The sequence below is a fragment of the Daldinia caldariorum genome (assembly GCF_022478825.1).
Source record: "Daldinia caldariorum strain CBS 122874 unplaced genomic scaffold F4812scaffold_1, whole genome shotgun sequence".
NCBI lineage: Eukaryota > Fungi > Ascomycota > Sordariomycetes > Xylariales > Hypoxylaceae > Daldinia > Daldinia caldariorum.
The window spans coordinates 1,563,720-1,586,934 of NW_025953037.1; the positions used below are offsets into that span (position 1 = coordinate 1,563,720).

General features: G+C 47.4%; 6 protein-coding genes across 6 annotated transcripts; 4 read left to right on the forward strand and 2 right to left on the reverse strand.

Annotated features, from left to right (window-relative positions):
• Positions 1 to 93: 93 nt before the first annotated feature.
• Positions 94 to 3,723, reverse strand: F4812DRAFT_16901 (ferric reductase like transmembrane component). Its single transcript, XM_047929914.1, has one exon. It carries the CDS (start codon positions 3,361 to 3,363, stop codon positions 745 to 747), a length of 2,619 nt encoding a protein of 872 aa, XP_047794864.1. The 5' UTR covers positions 3,364 to 3,723; the 3' UTR covers positions 94 to 744.
• A 4,818-nt stretch (positions 3,724 to 8,541) lies between these two features.
• F4812DRAFT_409368 (uncharacterized protein) lies at positions 8,542 to 9,347 on the forward strand. The gene is made up of 3 exons (XM_047932435.1): positions 8,542 to 8,724; positions 8,781 to 8,955; positions 9,046 to 9,347. Exons 1-3 carry the CDS (start codon positions 8,674 to 8,676, stop codon positions 9,243 to 9,245), a joined length of 426 nt encoding a protein of 141 aa, XP_047794865.1. The 5' UTR covers positions 8,542 to 8,673; the 3' UTR covers positions 9,246 to 9,347.
• Positions 9,348 to 9,406: 59 nt separating this feature from the next.
• F4812DRAFT_16991 (ribosomal protein S5 domain 2-like protein) lies at positions 9,407 to 10,963 on the forward strand. The gene has a single exon (XM_047929923.1). It carries the CDS (start codon positions 9,569 to 9,571, stop codon positions 10,598 to 10,600), a length of 1,032 nt encoding a protein of 343 aa, XP_047794866.1. The 5' UTR covers positions 9,407 to 9,568; the 3' UTR covers positions 10,601 to 10,963.
• F4812DRAFT_16958 (GDP dissociation inhibitor) lies at positions 10,886 to 13,657 on the forward strand. Its single transcript, XM_047929918.1, has 3 exons — positions 10,886 to 11,243; positions 11,396 to 12,486; positions 12,696 to 13,657. The coding sequence occupies exons 1-3, from the start codon at positions 11,170 to 11,172 to the stop codon at positions 13,046 to 13,048; spliced, it is 1,518 nt and encodes a 505-aa protein (XP_047794867.1). The 5' UTR covers positions 10,886 to 11,169; the 3' UTR covers positions 13,049 to 13,657.
• A 68-nt stretch (positions 13,658 to 13,725) lies between these two features.
• On the reverse strand, positions 13,726 to 15,537 carry F4812DRAFT_449036 (uncharacterized protein; the record flags this gene model as incomplete). The annotated part of the gene is made up of 2 exons (XM_047935929.1): positions 13,726 to 15,367; positions 15,443 to 15,537. The coding sequence occupies 2 exons, from the start codon at positions 15,535 to 15,537 to the stop codon at positions 13,726 to 13,728; spliced, it is 1,737 nt and encodes a 578-aa protein (XP_047794868.1).
• Positions 15,538 to 17,238: 1,701 nt separating this feature from the next.
• F4812DRAFT_17037 (L-gulonolactone/D-arabinono-1,4-lactone oxidase) lies at positions 17,239 to 19,575 on the forward strand. Its single transcript, XM_047929931.1, has one exon. The coding sequence runs from the start codon at positions 17,711 to 17,713 to the stop codon at positions 19,283 to 19,285; it is 1,575 nt and encodes a 524-aa protein (XP_047794869.1). The 5' UTR covers positions 17,239 to 17,710; the 3' UTR covers positions 19,286 to 19,575.
• Positions 19,576 to 23,215: the final 3,640 nt, after the last annotated feature.

Genomic DNA, 23,215 nt, shown 5'->3' on the forward strand with positions numbered 1-23,215 from the left:
CAACAGTGGCCACCAGGTCTTTCTTCTAAGAACTCTAAACAGGTAAATATAAGAATCAAGACTCAGGGGCAACATGCACTATCTACATCACTCCAGCCTTTAAAGGACTGCTGAATACCTTAGGTACCTTTGAACCTATAGGTAAACAGAAAGGCACCTAGAGAATAGTCAATGATATTCAGCAAGCAAGTGAGCCTGTCCTAGGGCAGATATATAAAAAAAAACAGGGTAATGGGAGCCGCTGATACCAATACTGATACAAGCTACATCAGGAGGATGGAAGCAAAGGGTAACGAGGCGCATAATATCCATACTACCTAACACCAATTTCACCTCTATTAATCGCTCTCTTCCATCCTAATCCCATCCTAGCAATAGAGGTAACATCATAACGTATTAATTTAGGTACCTAAACTAGGGGTATATGGGAGTGCTATAACATAGCAGCAGCTAATTCATTAGCCCCGTCGGTCCGTCAACCAGGGGCAGTATAAGGTCGTCAATCCCACCATCAATCAAACCAACCTATCTGTACAAATACAAGTCTGACCCACCAGACAGGTATCAGCGTGTGGGTGTATATACTGGGTAACATAAAAAAAAGACCCCTCATTGGGTCGTGGTATCTCGCATTCGCATCCGTCCCAAACGCCATGCCATCCTGTCGCTCGTGACGGATGTCGTGTCTCCTGCCCTTTATATACAATCCTCCCTATTTTCTCTTCGACACTTCTCCGCCCTCTCCTACAGAGCGTAGTTCTCCGTATGCAGGAAAATTTCCTCAAGCATCGGGTCGCCCCAGATCTCCGCCTGTAGCCTCGCAACGGTCGTCGCAACGCCCACCCTCATACTAGGGGGCCCGCACACGAAAACCGCCGTCCGTCTCCCCAATATGCCCCTCCCATCTGGGCCTCCCGTCGTCCACTCCCGCAGCATGTACCCCAAGTCCGGCCGCCCGTACTCGACGCTCCAGCCCCCGTCGATCTGATGAGGCACTGGGAACGCAAACCGCATCAAACTCTTTTGGAACTCCGTTGGCGTCTCTGGGAACCCGAAGTCGAATCCCGACGGAGGACCAAATGTTGACGTAGGGCGAGCTTGTGGTGCCGGGGGTAGGTTCGTCGTGCGCAGATGAGCAAACTCGGGCGGTCGGAGAACGGGCTCAGACGGCTCTCCAGAGGCATTTTCCGCGCTGGGAGGTGGCGGGAATCGCCGCGGTGAGGGTGGCGCGTAATTGAAATGCGGTTGCTTATCTGGGTGCGTCTGTAGTGGGGGGAAGTGAAATTCCCGCTTAGGTTTGTCTTCGGGATATTCATCTGCGGAGGCCACGACTGGTTGGCCTTGATTTTCGGCGTCGCTTAGATCCCGACCCTCAAGCCTGCGGAGCGATTCCTCTTGAGCGGAGAAACGGTTTGAGGGCGGTGGGCCTTGCGGCGGGATATGGTGCGGCTGTAGGTATTTTTGTTGAGGAAGGGCAGTGATCCTGTCTTCATCCTCAGCCCGCAGCTCACGTTCGTAGTCTGGGTTGCCTTGTGCTTCATCCCTTATTAGCTGGGAATTGCGCTTCGAGGCAATACCCGCCACGAATCCGTCTAGTCTATCATGAAACATATTGCTAAGTGGTCGGGGTCCCCGTTCTCGAGGATGTGGGATTCCAGATTGTCTCTTAGCCGCAGTAACGAAAAACTTGCAGGTCACACTCTCCGGTGGCGCAGAGTCTCGACAAATCCGCAACTCTTCCCGGAACCAATCCATGGCCTCAAGTCGTTTTAGAGACCAGACAACCACTACTTTCTTAGTAATAGCCTTCCCGTCTCGCATGCGCTTGATCAAGTTCAATAACTGCGACATTAACGCAGTCACTCCACTTCCACCGGCAATTAGAATGCACGTATCGAATGCAGCCAGTTCTCGTCGCATACCTCCGTATGGACCATCAAGATATGCCCGGTATGTGTGAAACGGTCCCTTGTCAATTGCAGTTTCCAGCACCCTTCGCGTAAACCCCCCATAAGGTTTGAATACCAGGATACAGTCCCTGTACTGCTCGCCATATTCCGAAGGGAAGTCTTCGCTACAGAGAGACGAAATAGTAAACGGATGGTTATCGAGGAACGAAATGCCGGGCATCCGTAGATAAACGTACTGCCCGGGCTTCCATTTCATTTGTGTAGGAATCGTGATCTTAATGGCATTCTCGCTCATGAGAGTAATAGCTGCCTCATCGCCCACCAAGAACGACATCCGCCACGGTTTAACCCAGTTGAGTTTGAAGATGCGAAGGAAATAGCACAGCAGCCAAATAGCAATTGTGGCGTACAGGTAATCCCAAGACGCTAAGTAATTTTTCGTATGCCAGAAGAGGCAGCCGAGGTACACGAACCCAACCGGGACGTGGAGCGTAACGAAAACTTCGTAGGCCATTCTACGAATAAAAGGAAGTGAAGCAACGCAGAGCCAAAGTAGCGGGACTAGGCATGCAATGCCAGTACCGTAAATAACACCACTTCCTTCGGGAAACAATTTTGAGAACACAGCCATACCGCCGTCATCCCAGACAGGTTGGATGTAAAACGGGATGGTATGCACAAGCACAAGGAACAGGCAAATGTAGCCAGCCCATCTGTGGAACACATTAAGCCGCTCCGGCCCAATCCCCGTAATAAGGGTGAGCAAGTTGGCCTTCATGCTAGTCGCGATGATCCAAGGAGTCATAGCGACCGCAATCATACCCGCCCGGATCGCCACGGGAGGCGAGCCATACTGTATGCTATCCCAGTACAGAGGCTGCTTGAGAAACACATACAGCGACACGAATGCCAGTGCGATGAATCCGACGAACAAGACGGCAAGAGATGAAAACGTAAACCGGTGCTTCCTCCACACAATATCCGGAATGGGGCGGTAGAAGACCCATCTGAAGAGGGCCAGCGCGTCCAAGACGGGGCCGACAGCAGAGAAATCGGACTTCGGCTTGAAATCCCTCTTCTCGCCAACCCCGGCTTCCTCGGGGAAGAACTGCCGTCCGGTTTGACCAGTGTGCAGGGCTGTCGGTAATGCGTACTCGGGGTCGAGGCTGTATAGGTCCCGGTAATGCTGCTCCACCTCTTGCTTGTATATCGCTTGTCGAATCTTATCTTGCCACCAATGCCATATCCGTACCAATACCACCAGCGCCATCAGCGCCAGACTGAAGTAAGTCCATCCTAAGCCATACTTTCCCGACTTACTCCATGGGTCGACAGTATTTGCTTCTACTAGGCCGGGCGGACTCGTTGCCGTTAAGGGAATCAATATCCTTTTCCCAAGTCCTGAAAGGGTTCTCGCCGCTCCCGCCACAGCTGATGCTGTTCCCTCAGCCATTGTTGGGGTTAGGGTATGGGAAATGGCGATAAATTCATCAATATCACGTAGCCCCAAATTCCAAATATACCAACGAACTTTAGACCTTTGGCTTATACGAGAAGCTTAATTCTCATCCAATTTATTCTCAATCCCTTCTAAAATCCTTTCTTGCTACATGGATGAGAACCGATGGCTTCCTTCACATGCTGTCATCAACACTGGGTATAATAGTGGGAATAAAATGGAACGAATGAAGTCGTGTTGTTTGCGCGTGATGAGGAATGCCAGATTCCTCAGTTCACAGAATTAAAAGAAACTGAAGGATAGCGATAGTAGCCATTGAACTAGACCGCGACGTTCTGGCAACGACGACAAAAGGGCAGTAGGAAAAAGAAAAGAGATCTCAGGATCGACAATAGGGATGGGGTACCAGGGAACGGCAGGTAAGGTAGGTACCTAAGGTATATATCAAATCGAGCCAGGATCGTGGTGACAAGACGAGGCGAGGTGGGGAACTAATTCCGGTTTGGACAGATAAGTCTAGTAGTAAAAAGTGTATGCGAGCAGTGTCAGTGTGCAGCCATATGCAGCAAGGTTGTCAGTTCTTTTCCGTCACACAACTACTACATTAGGTCTGCGATCTCCTTGCAGCTTGCCCAATAGGAGTTTTGCGAAATTGGCCTCGTGGGAAAAACCGCCTGTACAGGCACGGCAGGGAAACCTAGCTTCGAAGCTATAATGCTCATTCGATCCGATCAATCAGGAACGAGAAGACCTGAGGCTGGTGTGGATTATAATCGGTTGACGAGCAGCGGCTGGCCGTACCTCGATATTGGCTGCAATCCTTCAAATGAGAGATTCTGTTCCCCGCAGGCCTGCAAGAATCTGCACGAGCCTGCAAGAGCCTGCACGTTCCACGGAATAAGCGTGGGCGCTAGACTTTTTTGTATTGTACATTGTCGTCCAGAGGCCCACCTCCATGTCTTATTAACCTCTTCTTGTCATGTAGGTACCAGGTAAAGAGAGACAGAAAAAAAAAAAAGAAGAAGAAGAAGGATTAGGTACCAGGTTAGCTAGCTGACGGGAGGATTTGCCGTGCCGGTACGTTGGCAAGGGTCCATTTTATTCTGTCTGTGCTAAGTTGTGCATGTGTACGCATTATGCCGCATTCGCATCATGCAGATCTAAACCTAAAGCAAGCGGTATACCTCAGGTATGTACTGGTACCTAATTCCCGATTCCATTTTTCCCTTTCCCCTCCAAAATTCTCTCAAGAGATGTTACACTCAATAGCTTAATACCTGTAATAAGGATTAGGTAGGGATCACCTAATACGTGATAAGCTTTTTGTCGTCATTCGGCGGTTATTGTGCTCCGAACGTACCGGTCAATTGACGAACCACCTGGTGTCAGCCACTGACGACGATTAGACGATTTCGGCCATATGATAATTGACCATGCGATACCTACCTACCTAAAGTAATTAATGCCATGCTAATCCTATCGACCGATGGATGTCAAATGAGAAAGCGGAAGCAGAGCTGTGGCATAGTATTCCACTTACCCAGGATTCAAGTTGATAACATATGAGCAGGGAAATTAATAAAACTCTTGGGGGCGGGCTTGGGGTGACGAAGTGACGGGATTGGCGCAAGAAGCAAAATAGGAACACGGCGCTTAATCGCGCTTCTTGATTTGCCGATATGGCTCAAGCCTCACCCACCTACCTTTCTCCATCCGATTTACAAGTGAGGTAGGTACCTAGCCAATAGTAAGCTGGAGATGAATTAAACAGGGAAGTTTCCTACCTTAGGTAGATACTTGTGTGATAGACTAATAGCTTGCAGCCACTTCGACATGCGTTCCGGGCTGCTGGAATATGAAGCGGCAATTATCATCCAATACCACAAGCTACTTTGGCTACCTTAGCGGCCCGTCGGACCCAACAATGATTACGTCTTCGGCATGCCAGGTTTGAATTAAGAGCTCACATACAGGATCATGTGAACAGAATCGGCTAAAACCCAACGCCCCAGTTAAGCCAAAGTTGACGGCAATAAACAAACAACATGTATCATCTATGTAAATTTTTTAATCTCAGGCACGATATGATGGTAGAAAGGTCTATTGGTAAAAGGCAAAGTGCCTAATAAAATCTTTTAACAAAAGGTGGTTTAAAGCCGTAGTGGCATGATACAAGCTTATAGCAATTGAACTTTAGTGCGATATATGGTACATGATTCGTAGCTGAGTAAGCTACCTCGAGTCCACAGTCCAACAGATTTTTGTTTGTTCGGGTCTCACATATGCCCTTCCATAAGCCATAGGAGAAGCAATATCAAAAGACGTGGCTTTGTTATTATTATATCTTGTATCTTGTATCTCGTATGTGTGTGTGTGTGTTATTGTAGAATGAGTAGACAAACAGTAACCTCTATCTGTTTGAACTGCAGCAGTAGTAGTAGTAATAGTAGCTACCGAAACTGCTCGCCCTGCGTAGGTGGAGCGGTTACTCCATAAAATATGAATGCTTCTTGTCTTTAGGTATCTTTATAGGTCGATCCATAGTGGGCGTCTTTCTACGAGCTTTCTCGCGAAGCTACTGCTAAGCGGGTGGTACATTGTATTTGTTGCTTTTGTAGAGAAATCGGTTGCTAGCCTTGCTTTCAGACGCCATCTTGTTGGTAATATGAATAGGTTTAATGATATAATATATTTAACTCTTGTCGTAAAAGATTTGTTGAGGCGACCAACGCATTGGGGAGACCAATGGCTTCTTTGCAAACATCCTGGGTTGGAGGCTAGAAATACCAGGAGCGCGCATTCAAAGGTGCAATAAGTTAAGGTTCATTTCGGCACTCGTAACCAGTACCAAGGCAATACCGACCATGACAGGCTACTGTAGTGATGATGTTGTCGTTTCTCCTCTTAGTTCCCAATTTGAGGTATGGGTAGACTTGTACCATATTCTCTTGTCAGAATGAAAGGAGTGGGGTGCCTAGCAGGAGATAGGTTAGATAGTGGCTTGGAAAAGTTGTAGCAGTAAATAGAAGACAAAGGAATAGTTGATATACAAGAGATGAGAGCCAGCACCAGCAAGATAAGTGCAGTAAGACGAGATAAAGCAAAGCAAGGCAAGAAAAGATATAACTATGAGAATAAACATCTAAAATCAAGACTTACCATGACATACTCTCCCAAGATTCATAGTATTGAAGACTATCAGTGCTTGAAGTCTTCAGCACGAAGACGGTAAGTAATAAATGAAGTGTATAGAGTCAGAAATAGTCCTCCACATGGTGCGTGGTTGGGCCAAAATTCCCCTAGGTGTTGAAATAATCCCAGGGGATATAGTGTTGCAACTGGCTATAAAGTAGGTTGTTCAAAGTCCGTGTTAAAGGGAACGACGGTTATGTGAATATGGGTTAATATTTAGAAGTGAGCCGTATTGATAAAGGGCTTGATAAAGATGGAAGTGGGAGGAAAGAAAGAAAGAAAGCTTTACCGCTAGGGAGGGGGCAGAGATTTAAATAAAAAAACGGCGATTAGACTATTCATAATTTTGAAGTTCTTACTGCTAACGGAGCAACTGCTACCTCAGTAGCAGTACAAGTGGAAAGAACGAGGTAATCGCGGGGTTAACGGCAAGGCAGTTACGGAACGGCGACCCACGCTACTTCCTTACAGAAAACATTGTACGGCCTGATAAGTTGGCACCTGCGCCGCCTTAGTAGAAAAAAAAACTTTAGAACAGAGGTGGCCCCTTCCCTATATCAGAAGAACATGCTGTAGCGTCTTCGGGGTACGGTCGAACAGAGTAGTTTCCCTATCGTAAGAAATAGCCTAGGCACCGAAACAACTTTAATGGAAGGCATGTTATCAAAAGGCTTCATAGCGCACTTTCTTATCAGAATAAAATAACTTATATGTGCTATTCCCTAATGCAGAACTTCTAGAGATCCATTGTACAACAAAAGCTCTTGTTGTTCTGTACCTATGCTCTAGTTATATCCTTAAGTAAGTAGTAGGTACCTACGTAGGAATATCTAATAGATTACTTATTGCCAGTATATCCTAGGTAATCCACTATGGAAATCACTTCAAGCTCAAATAATTCAAGAGTCCGGACCTTGTTGGTATCCCAACATCATATTCCTAGCCCTTAGATACCAAAAGCTGCATTTGGTCCTGCATCAACTTCAACGTTGATACTTCTTTATGACAGGTTGTTGTCCTTTTACCTGGCGGTAGGCTTACGCATGTGCCTTTGAGAAAATCAACGATTTGGACACCGCCATGCATAGACTTGCCTTGAATCACCTTGGAATTTCAATCAGCGTTTTGTTCCATCCAAGTAAAGCGATGCCAAGTGGCACCCCCCTATAAGGGCAAGAGAGAACTTTAAGACAACAAGAAGCTTATTATGCTAGGAGCTAGGAGCCTATCTACCGCTAGACATTGCTACATCTATGTGTATTTCTATGGGCCTTTTGAAGCACAGCCAAAAGTTTCAACCCATTATCTCAGGTGGGGGTCGGGTTGGGTTAGTAGGTCTTGCCAAAGCTTGTATCAACCATCTGGAAAAGAGGCTGGCACCTATGGTACATATCTCGTGTGGACTAAACCATGTTGTATCTTCATCTCGGCTGAGTGAGGCTACAGTGGTGGATTAGGGTTTGCAATATATGTACAAAATAACCTAGCCTGTATGACAGCTTGCACTTGTTTTGTTGGGTTTTATTCAGAGAAGAATAGTGTCTTGTCCAGCATGAGTTCAGTAACTTAGGAGTAACTTATTAACGAATTGTAACTACAGGTGTTACATGTTAGACACGTTTAGTCCTGTATGCCACCGAGATATTATAAAAATATAAAAGATTGAGGACCTATTGGAAGAAAAGAAGCTGGTATAGCTGAATAATTACCTACCTAGGTAGTCAAGATCGTGTATGAACGCATAGTTAACAACTGCCTAGGCTAGGAGAGCTCTTGACGCTCTCTTATTAAATAATGGCAGAGTTAGATGATATCGCTTTCGTTTTATTATATTATATATTACGCACCTACACCTAGCCTCTTCTGCATATCTCTTAGCTAGAGTTATTCATAATCGTAGCTTTGTAATATTATGCTTACCCATAAAGCCCTTAACCCCAACCTTTCCCAAAGAGGAAAATGGTCATTACGATTTAGTCAGCTATCACATCGCGAAACATACGATGGAAAAGTATAAGTATAACGGAGAGTACTTGAAGAATTCGATAGATAATTGTCAATTTACCTCTATATCATCATCCAGAACACGCTTAGAAGTATTTACCTAGAACCATGGCTTTCGTACCAACCACGAACTCGGAAATCCGAGAATGGCTCCTTAGAGTAAGTCAGTCCCTTCCAAGAACGAAATACACTTAACTAGGCTGATTACCACTAAGTTTCATGCCTCAAATGACTCTCTCGATGTGTCGAGGTTAGAGGACATATACACAAAAGACGCGAAAGTGCAGTTTGGCAACATGCCCCTTTTTGAGGGATTAGACGAACTACGCAGCTTTTTTAAGGGAACCTGGGCAAGACTAGAGATGATGCACCACAAAATTGAAAGCTTTGGTAAGATCAGATTAAAAATCCATCATTACTAAATAGTATACCCTTACCTAGTTTAGGTTAGGTTAGGTAGCTAACACGTTTATGCGATAGATATGGTTGACAACAAGATCTATCAGCCGTGTCATATAACGTGGAAAGTCAAGAACGATCCGGAAAAGGAGACAATTGTGGTTCCGGCTTTCGCTTTCGTCCACTTAGAAACATCGGGGGAGAACAGGGGGCTTGTAAAGCAAGCTGCGTATTATATGGACGGTGCTCCGTTGATGGCAGCACTTCAAAGGTCTCTATAGAATTGGTAATCAGCAGGAATGAGCAAGTCTGGCAGTCTGGGCAGTGTATTGGTGCTATTGAGCTTTATCTTATCGGCATATCACACAGGAACTTGTAGCCTTATGGATTAATGAATATTGATTGGCCATGACTTCATCCGTCCCACTTTCTAAACCAGGGCCCCGCAACCCGCAAGGCTGCGTTGGGTCCATCTCAAATTTCAAATCCTCCATTTATCCAATACAGCTACGTCGTGATGTTTGCAAAACATTGGTCAATTCTAAATTGTTAGGTTTAGCCCAACTTCTCCGGAGTTCAAGCCTCGGCTCCTTAATAAACTACCATGGCGACTTCAAATTCCCTGACGCTGTCGAGCGCCACCTTCGCAAAGCTCTCCCCGCACCCGTTCCTCCTCGCAAATCTCCAGCCCTCAGACCCTTCGACACCATCCTCGCGTACGAATGGGCGACAACCGCGACAGGCACGCCCTTGCAGCATTAATACATCGTCTCTATCTCATGCGCACGGGAGCGCTGTGGTTCGCTCCGGCGACACGACTGTTATCTGCGGCGTGCGCGGCGAGACCCTTCTCACATCTCAGATCCCGAACTACCGTGCCCCGCAAGCCGGCGATATCGCGATTGGCGATGAACTACGGGATTACGATCTGTTGGTGCCGAATGTCGAATTAGCGACCGGTTGCGCGCCCAATTTTCTACCGGGCGTGCCCCCGACTACACTTGCGCAGACACTAAGCACACGCCTCTTCTCCCTGCTACATAGCTCAAAGCTCTTAACTGCGGAAGCCTTGCGGATATACCATGATAGTTCTGAGGTACGAGGGGAAGGAAATACTGGAGAAGAAGAAGAAGACGGCTTTGGCGAAGCGACAAAGGAGGTCAAGGCATATTGGGTGCTGTATATCGACGTGTTATTTATTTCCTTCGACGGCAACCCCTTCGACGTGGCTTGGGCGGCAATTCTAGCTGCTCTGCGAGATACGAAGCTTCCCCAAGCATACTGGGATGTCGACCGGGAATTGGTGTTATGTACTCGGCCAACTGAAAAGGAGCCGCGCCCACTACGCATGCGCGGGTTACCAGTGGCTTGCACAGCCGCTGTGTTTACAGCAAGGGAGAGGCAGAAGAAAGGCAGTGGTGGCAGTGGTCAGTACTGGATCCTAGTGGACCCGGACAGGCTAGAGGAAAGCTTGTGTAATGAGACGGTTACGATGGTAGTTGATAATACGGAGGGGGAAACAAAGATCCTGACGATATCTAAGAGCGGTGGAACGGTTGTTGGTTCCACTCTCATGAGAGAGTTTGCTACTGTAGCCGCAACGCGGTGGAATGAGTTCCGTGCTGTCTTACAATAGGAGTCACTTGATACCCAAAAAATATGGAATGAATAAGAAACTACTACGAGAATAACTTAAACTACCTAGGTATGTCCGGGCACAATTATAGTTGCTGTTCCTTGACAGAAAGATACCGAGTAACCCTATCATAAAATAATAAAAAAACTGACTATTAAAGATGTATCAACCCTTCGAACCATCCTATCAGGCGATATTCCAGGATAGTAGATACGGGACGACAAATTGGTCTGCCGCCCATTAAAGCGAACAGCCTACTGAAAGGCCATTCTAGTACCAGTATCGTGGTGCTTAGGAGGAGTAGAAGCGCTGGATACTGGCGGGCGGGTGGTTGTTGAAAAAGAAAAAGAACAGAAAAAAAAAAAAGCTGGCCAAAAATTCAAAGCCAATTTTAGTCAAGCATCATTGGAAGTGGGCCCAGGTGTCGGATCCTCGGTCTTAGTCATCTTCCGCGAATATTAGTTCGGCTCCACCTGCAAACCAAGCTCCATTATCTCATCTACAAATTTTCGACAAGCAAGAAAAAAAAATCCCTGCTCGACTTTTCTCTTCTTCCCTTTCCTTCCGTTATGGAATCCTTGGGAGACGAGCCATGGGACGTGGTGATCTGCGGCACGGGATTGCAACAGTCGCTACTGGCTCTGTAAGCAAAAATCCTCTCTTCTTTTTCTTTTTCTTCTTCTTCATCTTCCTAGGATAAGAACACACACAAATACACACACACTTACTACGTAAATCTTGTGTCCCGGGAGCTTCGTCTGACTGACCTAGTCTTCTCACCCCCGCGATGTGAAGAGCTCTCTCGCGGTCGAATAAACGCATACTTCATGTTGACCCCAATGACTACTACGGCGAACATGAAGCTGCTTTTAGCCTCCAAGAGGCGGACTCTTGGGCGGCGATACATGCAGGGCGCTCTGCGGAAGAAGACTCGAGCGTAGAAGAGAAAGATCCTATCTTCAAGAATGCGAGCGCATGGAAACATCCAGACGCAGCAGGCCTCGGCCTATCCTTTCCTCGAGCATACTCGCTAGCATTAGCGCCTCAGATCATCCACACGCGCTCCAAGCTATTAGAGCAGCTCGTGTCGTCGAGGGCGTACAGGCAAGTCGAGTTCCTCGCGGTCGGCTCGTTCTTCGTTTTCGACGAGAAGGCAGGCGGCGAAGATAGCTCGAAGCTAGCTCGGATACCCAGCAGTCGGGAAGACGTGTTCGCCACGCAAGCCATCCCGGTCAAGTCCAAGCGGTCCCTGATGAAGTTCCTCAAGTTCGTCATTGACTACGACTCCGAGGAGCAGAGGCCCGTCTGGCAGGGCCAAGAACAGAAGCTGCTGTCGGAATTCTTGGCCAGCGAGTTCAAGTTGAGCGAGGATCTGCAGAAGTACATCCTTGCCTTGACGCTGACTCTGGACGACCGCATCACAGTGGCAGATGGCCTCGCTTCGATCCATCGACACCTCACTTCCATGGGCCTTTTCGGGCCCGGCTTCTGTGCCGTATATCCCAAATGGGGTGGCTCTTCGGAGATTGCGCAGGTGGCGTGTCGTGCCGGAGCGGTAGGAGGCGGCATATACATGCTCGACACCAAAGCAAAAGTCGGCGATGGCTCAGATGGCCGCGAGATTTCGCTCGAGCTATCAAATGGAATATCGGTCCGTACAACGAAGCTGGTCGCGTCACAACAGGATGCTCTTCCCGGCGCGCAGACTATCACGCGACTTATCGCTGTAGTCAACACGCCTCTAAAGCACTTGTTTGAGACTGTAGTAGAAGGCGCCCCAACACCAGTTGTTGCGGTCGTAGCCTTCCCGAGCCAAACAAGTGAGGACAGTCCTATCTACGCGTTTGTGCATTCTAGCGAGACGGGAGAATGCCCTGCCGGTCAAAGTAAGCTCACCCTTTGTTATTTATTTTTTTTCTTTGCTTCTACTGGTGTTATGATGATCCAACATAACGAATACTTATCTACATTGTCCGAGCTTCGCGCTGAGGAAAACAACCTCTGACAAACTGATTGCACCAACCTCCTCTTATATTCAGTCTTACAGCATGCAATGTAATCTGAACAGCTGCTAACCATTATTTCCATGGTATAGGTGTAATATACTTGACCACTCTCGCAACTTCTCAGTCTGCGCAGCGCCTGGAATCTGCTCTGAACGATCTCATCGCCGCTGCCACGCCCTCAGAGAGTCCGGCGCCTGTATCGCTGTACAAGCTGCAATACGAGCAGACCCTCAGCGCGCGAGAGCCCTCGGTCACAACCAACGAGGAGACTCGCAGCTTCGCGTTCCCGTCGCCGTCTCTGAGCCTTACCTTCGATGACGGGTGTCTGGGCCCGGTCAAAGAGGCTTGGAAACTTGTCATGGGTGATAAGGCCTCGGAAACCGAGTACATGGTTTTCCAAGACCGCGAGGGCGTGGACGATGATGACGACGTTTACGATTAGATTACCTAGGTACCTAGTTTAGTCTGTTTGGATGTGAGAACATAGCAGGTAATTAATCAACCACCAGATACCTAACACACCTAGCAAATGAATATTAAAACTAATGGGTTGTTTCCCCCTTTATACATTAATTCAACGTATCGTATCTGCGTTAGGCATCGTCCTTTGTGCTAGTAACAACAAAGCAGCTAGCTGCCTGTAGCTATTCCTTAGAGGCACATGTGCCGACAGGGTGAACATCATCGCAAATTATGGACCACAAGTTTCTATCACCATGACCACTTCATACGGTATTATGATTTCAGAACGAATGCTCTGATCGGTATTCATTATCCATCGAATCTCGTAAACTAGCTTACAAGCCAACATGTACTCTCTTGGAGCAAATATACACCACGCAAATCCCTTCCCCTCTCTGGATCATCACTAGCGTAGATGTTCGGCTCCTGGCGATGATGTTAATGTTAGCAGGATACGGAGGCGAGTAGATGATCGCTGTTGCAGCATTGGGACACACTTACAACACTTAGCCTCAGCAGAGATCTTACCATGGCCGCCATAGATGCCTCAGTACCTAGACTTAAGGTATACCAGACGTAATAAGAAATCTACGCCAATAACCGAACCGAAGCAACGAGCCCGGGTGTTATATGGGTGTGACTTCAGCCTTTCTCTATTCACACTTCAGCATCAGCAGTATCAACCAGCTTGGTACCGACCCAGATGCTGCCGAAGGGTACTTTATCTTCGCCGTCCTGCTGGACTTCTAGATCGCCTTTTGTCGCCAGGCAGAGCGTATGGTAGAACGCATGCGCAGCCGTCGCACGTGGAGTTTCACGGGGGACGAACAAGTCGTCGAAGGCGATCCATTTACGGTTCTCGTCAAAATCATCGTCTTGGAGATGTTCACCATTCTCGTGGATGGCCGTATGCATGAACGAAAGGAAATTCGCTCCTTCGATGTCGAGAGTCGGCCATGCATCTTTCTTTTGCTCGCTTTCTTCTGCACCATCATCTTCTAACTGGAAACCGTCGAATGAGTCATCCTGAGAATGGAGACCGCCTAGATCGAAGCCGTCATCACCAAGTATCGGATCATCACTAAAGCGTACAAGATCCTGGACATTCCCACGATTTCCTAGTGGACTAGAGGGAATGCGACCCTTTTGCGCGGACCCGCGAACAGATGAACCTAACACGGCAGACGAGCCTCGGTTCCAGGGCATACGCAAGGCAGAAGAAAGATGATCAGACATAGGCGCCTGAGCATCTCGGCCAACCTCAGGGCTGTTGACTATTTGTGCGTCTTGGTCATGAAAGACGTAATCATCTTCTAAACCGCGACCCTGCTGGTCAGCCTCGCTGTCCAGTCGCGGCCTGACCCGGCGCTCTTCTAGGTCATCCTCCTCGATGGATTCAGTCGCAGATCGATGTCTACGTTTACCGCGGGGTTTCTCGAGTATTCCAAGTCCAGTAATAGCAGTGAATAAAGAGTCGCCCGAGAAATCGAGCCCCAGCGGATGGACCATTCCAGGAACGCCCAAGTTCTGTCCGATGTTTCCTAAACCCAGGCCGAATGTAAGAAGCATGGCGTTAGCCTTTGTTTGCGCTGCTCCAGTTCGAACCTTGCGGGCGCCACAGTTATCCAAATATTCCCCTTGCCAATTTCTCAAGATAGTTCTTGAGAGTTGCGTTTCTTCGTCAGCAACCGGACCGCGGACTTTCTTCTTTCTTCGAGAAGGCGCCTGATGAGGATGGTCATCCAAGAATGCACCATGTTCATCTTGCGGTTTCTCTGGGAAACCTCCCGTTTCTGGTTGCACTGCATCTGTCATGATAATGTCGCCATTATTATCGATATGGTGCTGATGCTGTTGCTCGGGATGGTTTTGATCTTCCATTGACGGGAGAGGGGGCAGTTCTAGATCGTCTTGGTCTTGGAGGCCAGCTGGTTCATTCAAGTCGATGATATTTCCATCCTCGTCTATCTCCATCCCCCAGTCACCCGGTCCCGCGAATTCATCCTCTTGATTCATGATGAACGGAGCTGCTTCCGGTTTCTGAGAGGATGAGAGGCCCTGAAGACCGAAAGGGGGTCCTTGAGATACGAAGGAATCTGAATGATGCAGATCAAAATGTATGTTAAAACCCGAACCTTGGCTACCCGAGCCTGAAAGGAGGGTGTTGTCAAGGGGGGACATTTGCGAAGATGTCTTATTGGTCGCCTGACTATTTGCTACTAAGGCGTCAAGATCGAACTGCGGAAGACGCATGTCTGGGACAAAGTCGGGATCGTTCATGATCAAGATATTCTCCGGCCTAGCAGATAACCAGTCAGTTACAACTGGCTTCTTGTGCTCATCGTCTAGTATCTTGGGCGCTTGAAATTCTCACCTTGCTTGTCCTGCCTCTGGGTCGAGCTGGTTTGAACCAAACTTGGTGAAGAAGATGTGCATATGCGCCTGGATCTTCTGCAGGTCGGAAAGCATATATGAACATTGCTGATTATAGACTCTCGATACTCCGTAGAGGAGATGGCCCTGAAGGCGCAAGGCAACTGGGGCGCCTGGCTCGATGATCTTTCCACAAGCTTTCTGCACATCCACTTCTTGTATCGCCTTTCGACTTACCTTCCTAGTGCTCGAACGATTTCCAACAGTCGCGACGAGCCTTAGAAACGTCAGTCGAGTCAACAAATCGTTTACTTGTCCAGCGGACGATAGACTGTGAGAAAGGGTACTTGAAACGAGAACTACTTACCATATGGTCGCAACGCCATATTGGCGACTTGTGAGAACTGGAACACGGTGTAAGTGATAGGTATATACCTAGTAGATATACAAGTTTGATAAGAGTATATGACTTACTCTCGTGGCTGTAAAACATCGTAAAAGGGGGACTAAGGGGGTTGACGCGTTACGCGATTCGTATCTAATCGATGCGAAGGGGAAATTATAGCCTTATTATCGGTTATACAATAGGCCAATAAGACCCCAACACCGTTAATGTTCATCTATTCTTAACGAGTAAGAATTCTTGGGGATCGTAACGATGCTGAGGGTGATTTTCGGGGTGAAAGAGGGTGAAGAAGAGAGTTAGGTAATGGGGACACTGAGTTGTTTTTGAGTTGTCGGTTGTAGAATTTTTTATTTTTTATTTTTATTTTTCAGGAAAATATAAGGTACACACCACGTCCACCTTCCAATTCTTAGAAATTTAGATCATGTTTCGTGGAGGAAGTCGCGTTGGACTTGCATAGAACAGTTAGGGACGTCAGGGCATCTGTATGGCTGCTACTTCAGTAGCGTCCGCGCCCTATGAGGTACCTAACCCAACGTATCTGCCTAGGTCCTAGGTTTGGTATACACGTTGCATTGCATTAATACCTACCTGGTACGTGTATGTAGGCACCTGTATGTATTTTCGAGGAAGCCGTAGGGCTGTTAAAAGATTCCCAAAACACCCCTTGTTCATGAGGCTCAATAGAAGTAATTCGGATGCATTATTATGTATCACATTCATACCTAGCCGTTTGCACACCTTCATTAACCATTACGGCTTATATTTTATGTAAATATTTATTTTATTACCTTACCTTCCTACCCGCACCCCTAGTTATATTAAGTGAATTCTAAATAGAGCAAGGAGGTTGTGTGTTAAGACTTTATGTTTGCCCTCCCGCTTAAGTACCTTATTGTTAACTATCTAACCTAGGTCATGTTGGCTTACACGCCTTTCTCCCATATAGGTACTTGCACAGCTATACATATCCCCGGATTTCTATACTGGAGTGTGAACATTTTGCCCGTTACAAGGAAGAGGTGCTTCCCTGGCTATAAGTAATATCAACTAACGTTATGTCTAGAACTCGAACCATAACTTCTTATCATACTTATCACAACCAACATAGCCAAATATTGCTACGCGCTTACAGCTTATTCGAATTAATTTATATGGTTGATTTCGTTATTTGTCGTCCTTTTTATGAACGGAAAAAAAACCAGTAATATATAACATAAACGCATTGTTGCGTTATACCTTGAAAGTTAAGATTTGAATCTAGGGTTTCTTTTCGATCGGGTATTCCCGAGATCAGATAAAGGATCCTCGTACAATAAAAGACTTCGATTGAAGCATATTCTAGCCCTTAACACATATCTACCTACCTAGGTATGAACAAGTGCCGTTCAGGTAATACCGTACGTACATGAGGCATTTCGAGCTAATATCCAATGGTTATAATATGGCCATCAATGTTATCCAGATAAACCAATCACACGCCTCGGTGATGACGAACATTTAAGACTGCATTTGCCAAGACGCGACTAACACCTCAAGTTAGGAAGCGTTCTAGACGCGAATACCAGGTACCTTAGGTTAGGAGGTACTCTTAGCCTTTTTTTTTGCTTTATAATCGAGGTACCTAAACCTAAACCTATAGGCTATACCCCCGGTTGCGGTGAATCAAGAGATAAAGTTGAATGTACAACAAACACACGATATCTTGGCTCATCGACCCACATGAAGACCCTGAAAATCCCTTAGATTGATGTTCCCACCAGAGCAGAATTTACCAGAATTTACACACGAATTTAAATCAAAATCGGCTATCCATTTATTACGTTAATAATATAATATATAGCCGACGTGGGATCTCCTGCGATGGATCCTCTCGTCGCCTCTGAGCTCGCTAAGAGCACTGATGGCATTCCCTTCCGCGCCAAGGAAAATCATGTTCACAGTACTTGGGCAAAGACTTTCCTGTCGCGGCCGGAACTCTACTTCCAACCCGAGACGCTTCCCGAGATTGAGAAGATCGTGAGACTTGCGCACAAATGCCGTCGTCGCATCACCACTACCGGTTGTGGCCATTCCCCGAGCTCGCTAACCTGCACTTCGTCATGGCTGGTAAATCTCGACAAGTATAGTCGTATATTGTCTGTAGATACGGATACCGGCGTCGTGGTCATGCAGTCCGGCATACGATTATATGCGCTTTGCGAAGAGCTTGAGAAGTATGGCCTTGCCATGCCGAACCTTGGCAGCATTAACCAGCAGTCCATCGCCGGTGCCATTTCTACAGGTACTCATGGGTCGAGTCTCAAGCACGGCTTGATGTCTGAAGACATCCTCTCTTTACGTGTAACGGTTGCAGACGGCACCACTAGGTTTTGCTCTTCGGAGGATGACCCCGAGTTGTTTCGGGCATCCCTCCTTTCTTTAGGCGCACTTGGTATTATAACCGAAGTCACCTTCCGAGCCGTACCTGAATTCACGCTGCGGTGGAAGCAGGTTATTGATACCGATCTTAAGATGCTTAATGCGTGGGAAGAGGATCTCTGGACACAAACCGAATTCGTCCGAGTTTGGTGGTATCCTTATACTCGACGTGCTGTGGTATGGACTGCGGAGAAGACAGATGAGCCGCTGATAGATCCGAAAGTATCGTACTATGATAACACTTTCGGCTACTACGTCTACCACAACTTGCTCTACGTCTCGCAGTTTTTCCCCAGGGTTCTCCCATGGGTCGAGTGGTTTGTTTTCGGCATGCAGTACGGCTTCCGGAACGGCACAACCAGCGGTGCCGTCCAACCGAGCCGTAAGGCACTGTTGATGAACTGCCTATATTCGCAGTTTGTAAATGAGTGGGCCATCCCTCTTCATAAGGGTCCCGAGGCCCTTCGACGGCTAAGCAGCTGGCTCAATCAACTCCCCCCTTCAGATCCCGACTACGTACCCCACAACATCCCTTTCTCAGCCAAGGGACTCTACGTGCACGCACCCGTCGAAGTGCGAGTGTCAAATACATCGCCCTCTAACCCGAAGTCCTTGATTCCAAACAGCAGGCCGTACCTCGACCCGACTATTGAGGACAGTCCAACGCTCTATCTCAATGCCACTCTCTATAGGCCATACTACAGCGATCCGCCGTGCCAGGCTCGCTACTACGAGGCTTTCGAGTGGCTGATGCGAGATCTAGGTGGGCGACCACACTGGGCGAAGAACTTCGAGACAGACGGTGCGGACATCGAAAGCATGTACGGAAGCAACCTGAGTCAATGGCGAAAGGTTAGGGAAAGAGTAGACCCGGACGGCCTGTTTGCCGGCGCATGGCATCGGCGATTTGTGCTCGGGAATGGACCCCTTCTCCCGCTCGAAGAGGCGGAAATTAAACGGGAGAAGAACCGCGCGGGGGGTGTGATCTACGAAGGTGTCGTTGGAACTGCCCGGTAGCGAAGGGATTCCGCTTATTTAGCTTCATGCTCTTCGCTTTGTTGCAAGAGCCAAATACTCGGGTTCATCAAGAAGAAGCCGCGAATACATTTTATCTTCCGAAGTGTTTCTTTCTAGAACGTCTCTAAATACTTAGACAAGCCGTTACAACTTATATATACCACGATCATCGACGTGAGAACTACTACCAAAGCAACCTAATATCTTCCCTAACGGTGGAGGCGCACCCGTCTCTTGTGATACAGTCTATTTCAAAAGAGGGATTGCCGAAACGTAGCGTCCATAGGTATTATAACCGCCTCAACGAGAAATGAGTCTATGTCTTTAAATACTTCCCGCCCTCGGCCCCAGGTAGTATACGTATCTATATGACAACGGGGATAGGATTGGATAGATTAGATGATATTCTCGAATTATATGGCGTGCCTTTTCTAGTCTACGATACTCATGGCAGACACGGCACGGTTTATCATGGTCAAGGTGTCTTCTCAGGAAGAGAACCTCCATGGGAGCGGCGTCGAAGCACGCCGAGAGATTATTTCGTTTTGAGCTACGGCTCATCTAACAGCGTATGATGGCTCAACATTCGTGGATTTTCTGCGGAAGTAGATATTCATCGGAACCCGTTTCTTCGTAGCTACCCCGGCGACTTCGACATGTAGAGATAAAGTAATATATTAACCTCCAGTAACTATCCGGACACGAAGTAGCACAAATGGACCCTTGCGTTAAGAACTTCCGTGGTTCATTGGGGGCGATATGAACTGGAACACACAGGTATATACAAACATGTTCCTCACAGGCGACTTCTGCATACATACGTACCTACATAATATATGTAGAGTTAGTTAAACCAGCTTGTTATGTTCGATCGGATTGAATTTTATGACATGTTTTACGCGTCTAGTACCAGCATTGATGCACGGCATTCGATGTAGGTTACGACGTGCATCCTGCCTACACCGCTAAACCGGCAGACCACCCCAACGATCTGGCTCCCGAAGCAGCGGGCTAGATTAGGTTTCTATTCCTAGCTGATTAGACGCAGGAACAGGACGAGCGGATCTGGGAACCCACGCGATAAAAAAAGAAGAAAACCCAGAAGTGAAGCTAATTAGGTGCAGATAGCCGGGTGACGTTGCCCCTGGTGGGACGTTGGACTGATGCGTTTGCACTAACAAGTTGGGTGGTTTGTCTTGTTTGGTTTAGGATGATACAAAAGGGAGGGCCGACGCGGTAGGCGACATATGTAAAAATGAGTGCTACAGACCAGACGATGCCGGTGGCTGATGGTTAGGACTGCGAACGGAATAGAACCTTGCTTCCATTATTAGTTTGCTATAGCCTTGAAGAATGGAATGCGGATGATAATATGGGGAAAATAGCGTATGTCAGTCTCAGATGATCCGGAAATAGATATGGTCTTGAAACGCCTCAGCACATGGGAGCGGAATGCTACCCACTCCATACTCGCACGGTCCTCTCTGCAGACCGGATGGATCATGGATAATGTCATTTGACAAGATGTAAACACGCTTATGGAAGAAGAAGCAGAACAAGAGTTGTACTCAGGCACGGCATAGATTGCCAGTGGTCCCATGGGGTTAGTTCATAGCTATTGGCTATTTCATAGTGAGACAGAGTGTTGGCGGATAGCCTCTCCTGTCGTGGTGCCTGAGTGATAAAACTGATTGCGTGCAGCGGGCTACTACCCAACGTCCCGTCTGACTTGCACGGATGATTGGACGATGGGGGCCGTTGTAGTAGGTAACTTGGAGGGACAAATATTCTTACATGAAGATGCACAATTCAAGGGAACGCACAGACGCACCTAGCGATCAGGCGGATAAAGATGCTTCATAACCGGGCCAGAATCATGCGCCTTTTGGCCAGATCTCTCTAGCTCGAAGCTCGATTCGAGGCTCGCCCGGTTGTCATGAAGGGTGGTAGAGCTACTGGAGAACCCGCGGCCCCGGGTGATTGCTGCCAGGCCGGTTAGGTTCGTAGGTACCGCAAACATTTGCGAGGTACCTCTACTTCTACGTCTATCTCTGGAAGATCGGTTGCGAGTGGAAGCTTACAGTAAGTGTCACCTGCAAGAGGAGGCCAAGCTGATAAGGCTGCCTCGCTAAATTTGTCGTATCGAAAGCACATGGCTGATGGTCTCATCGTGCCCCTCATCTACAGCCGATTCTAGTCGTATTTGTCATTCTCAATATGTAAAATTGAACGGCCAGCGGCGTGGAGGTGGGAACACGAAGTGAGGAGTATCGGACGAGGGCCGAATTTGTAGCGTAAAAGGTTGAAAAAGTGGTAAGCGCTGAAGAAACGCGACAGGGGTCGATACGATGGAAAATCCCAGAGATCTCTCCCTTGATTCCGAAACCCAACCCGCATGCGTCCCAGACTCCTCTACTGAAAGGGCTCTGATCTGAAGCTCTAAGCCTACTGTGGGTGAGGGGGCCGATTAGCTTCTGGACGGTCCTGGAAAAGATCCGCTCGGGTGGAAAGAGAGCACATATTTCTGACTCTGTTTGGCTAAGGGTCTTTGTTCTTCTTAGAACGGAGCCTGCCGAGTCAGTAAAAACGCCGTGTGCCCTGTTGAATCGGCCGCGCCACGGTGAGATTCCCATACACTGTGTAGATGTCGATTATCTGCGGTGATTTTCGCCAGCAAAGATCACTGCGTCAACGTGTAGTAGCGGGATTCAAACTGTACGGCGATCCACGTTTGCGATTACTGTGTATTTGACGAAACCTTGCAAGTAAACAAAACCCAAGACCCTTTGGGACGACGATGACGACGATGGGGTAAAAGTGAAAAAACAAGGTTTCGTCATAAATCCAATTGAACCCTTTTTTTTTCTTTTTTTTTTTTTCCAATAAGAAAATTAGACTAGGTAGTACGTACTTCGTGTATGGGCAGCAATACATACATGTAAGGTACAAGGTATAATTGCTCATGACGACATAGTTTTGCATTATATCGATTTTTATTCTTTTGATAACGTGCATAATTTAGCTACTACGTATTCCAGTTTTTCTCTCCACCAGGCGCGAGGGCCGCGAGGTAGGTAACAGGGTAAGAACAGGGTAAGCACGCGCAATTCGCACATGCACTATCCGTTCCGATAAGTTGTTCCGCTTGCTCAATGCGCACCTACCTAACTTAACAAACGATTTTCCAGGAGTTCAATTACAACTTCCTAATATTCGTTCGCTTGATCTTTTCAAGGTCTTACTAAAGGTCGACCTAGTAAGGTGGTGGCGGCCGCAGCAGCAGTAAGCCTACCACTTACTACCATTTGTACAATTTAACTTTATCATCTGTACCACATATACTTACTTACCTCTTAGTTATCCTAATAATTCCATCTTCCTAATTCAAAAATTGCGCTCGTTAAAAGTCAGTCATTCCACCACAACTACCACCACAGCTACCATCACAGCTACCACCACGCGTCCCAATCACCTGTACCATCAACACAACACCAACGAAACGAATCTCGCAGCCCGCATCTAGCGCTGGTCCTAGATTGCTTAGCTGTGTTTTTTTCCTCAACTTATTTGATAGACCCTTTTTAGCTATTTTTCTTTTGCTGGTTATTTAATCGGAGACCCTCTTATTTGATTCCACAGAGGGGTGTTAGAGCTTTATTTTACTATATCGCGAACAAAGGGAAAAAAAAGAAAAAGAAAAACGAACCATTTTTACACTTACATAAAGAGCCTACTTCTAAACCTTCTCTTACGTACGATCGCGGCGACAACCTTACCCTCCCAAAAGGTATGTACAGTTTCCTTCATACTTGTACAGTTACCTACTTCCTTCCATTTACTTGGGTACCGTACCCCCCCTGGGGCCTGGGCAAATAACGGCCGCCACCTTGGTTCTGCTTTAGGCTGGTGGTAGCCCCTTGTCCACTTAAC

Coding starts and splice junctions, on each gene's coding strand:
- F4812DRAFT_16901 (XM_047929914.1), bottom strand. CDS start 3,363: ATGGCTGAGGGAACAGCATCAGCTGTGGCGGGAGCGGCGAGAACCCTT.
- F4812DRAFT_17037 (XM_047929931.1), top strand. CDS start 17,711: ATGGATCCTCTCGTCGCCTCTGAGCTCGCTAAGAGCACTGATGGCATT.
- F4812DRAFT_409368 (XM_047932435.1), top strand. CDS start 8,674: ATGGCTTTCGTACCAACCACGAACTCGGAAATCCGAGAATGGCTCCTT. Junction 8,725..8,780: donor TCCGAGAATGGCTCCTTAGA/GTAAGTCAGTCC, acceptor ATTACCACTAAG/TTTCATGCCTCAAATGACTC. Junction 8,956..9,045: donor CCACAAAATTGAAAGCTTTG/GTAAGATCAGAT, acceptor TTTATGCGATAG/ATATGGTTGACAACAAGATC.
- F4812DRAFT_16958 (XM_047929918.1), top strand. CDS start 11,170: ATGGAATCCTTGGGAGACGAGCCATGGGACGTGGTGATCTGCGGCACG. Junction 11,244..11,395: donor CAACAGTCGCTACTGGCTCT/GTAAGCAAAAAT, acceptor CGCGATGTGAAG/AGCTCTCTCGCGGTCGAATA. Junction 12,487..12,695: donor AGAATGCCCTGCCGGTCAAA/GTAAGCTCACCC, acceptor TCCATGGTATAG/GTGTAATATACTTGACCACT.
- F4812DRAFT_16991 (XM_047929923.1), top strand. CDS start 9,569: ATGGCGACTTCAAATTCCCTGACGCTGTCGAGCGCCACCTTCGCAAAG.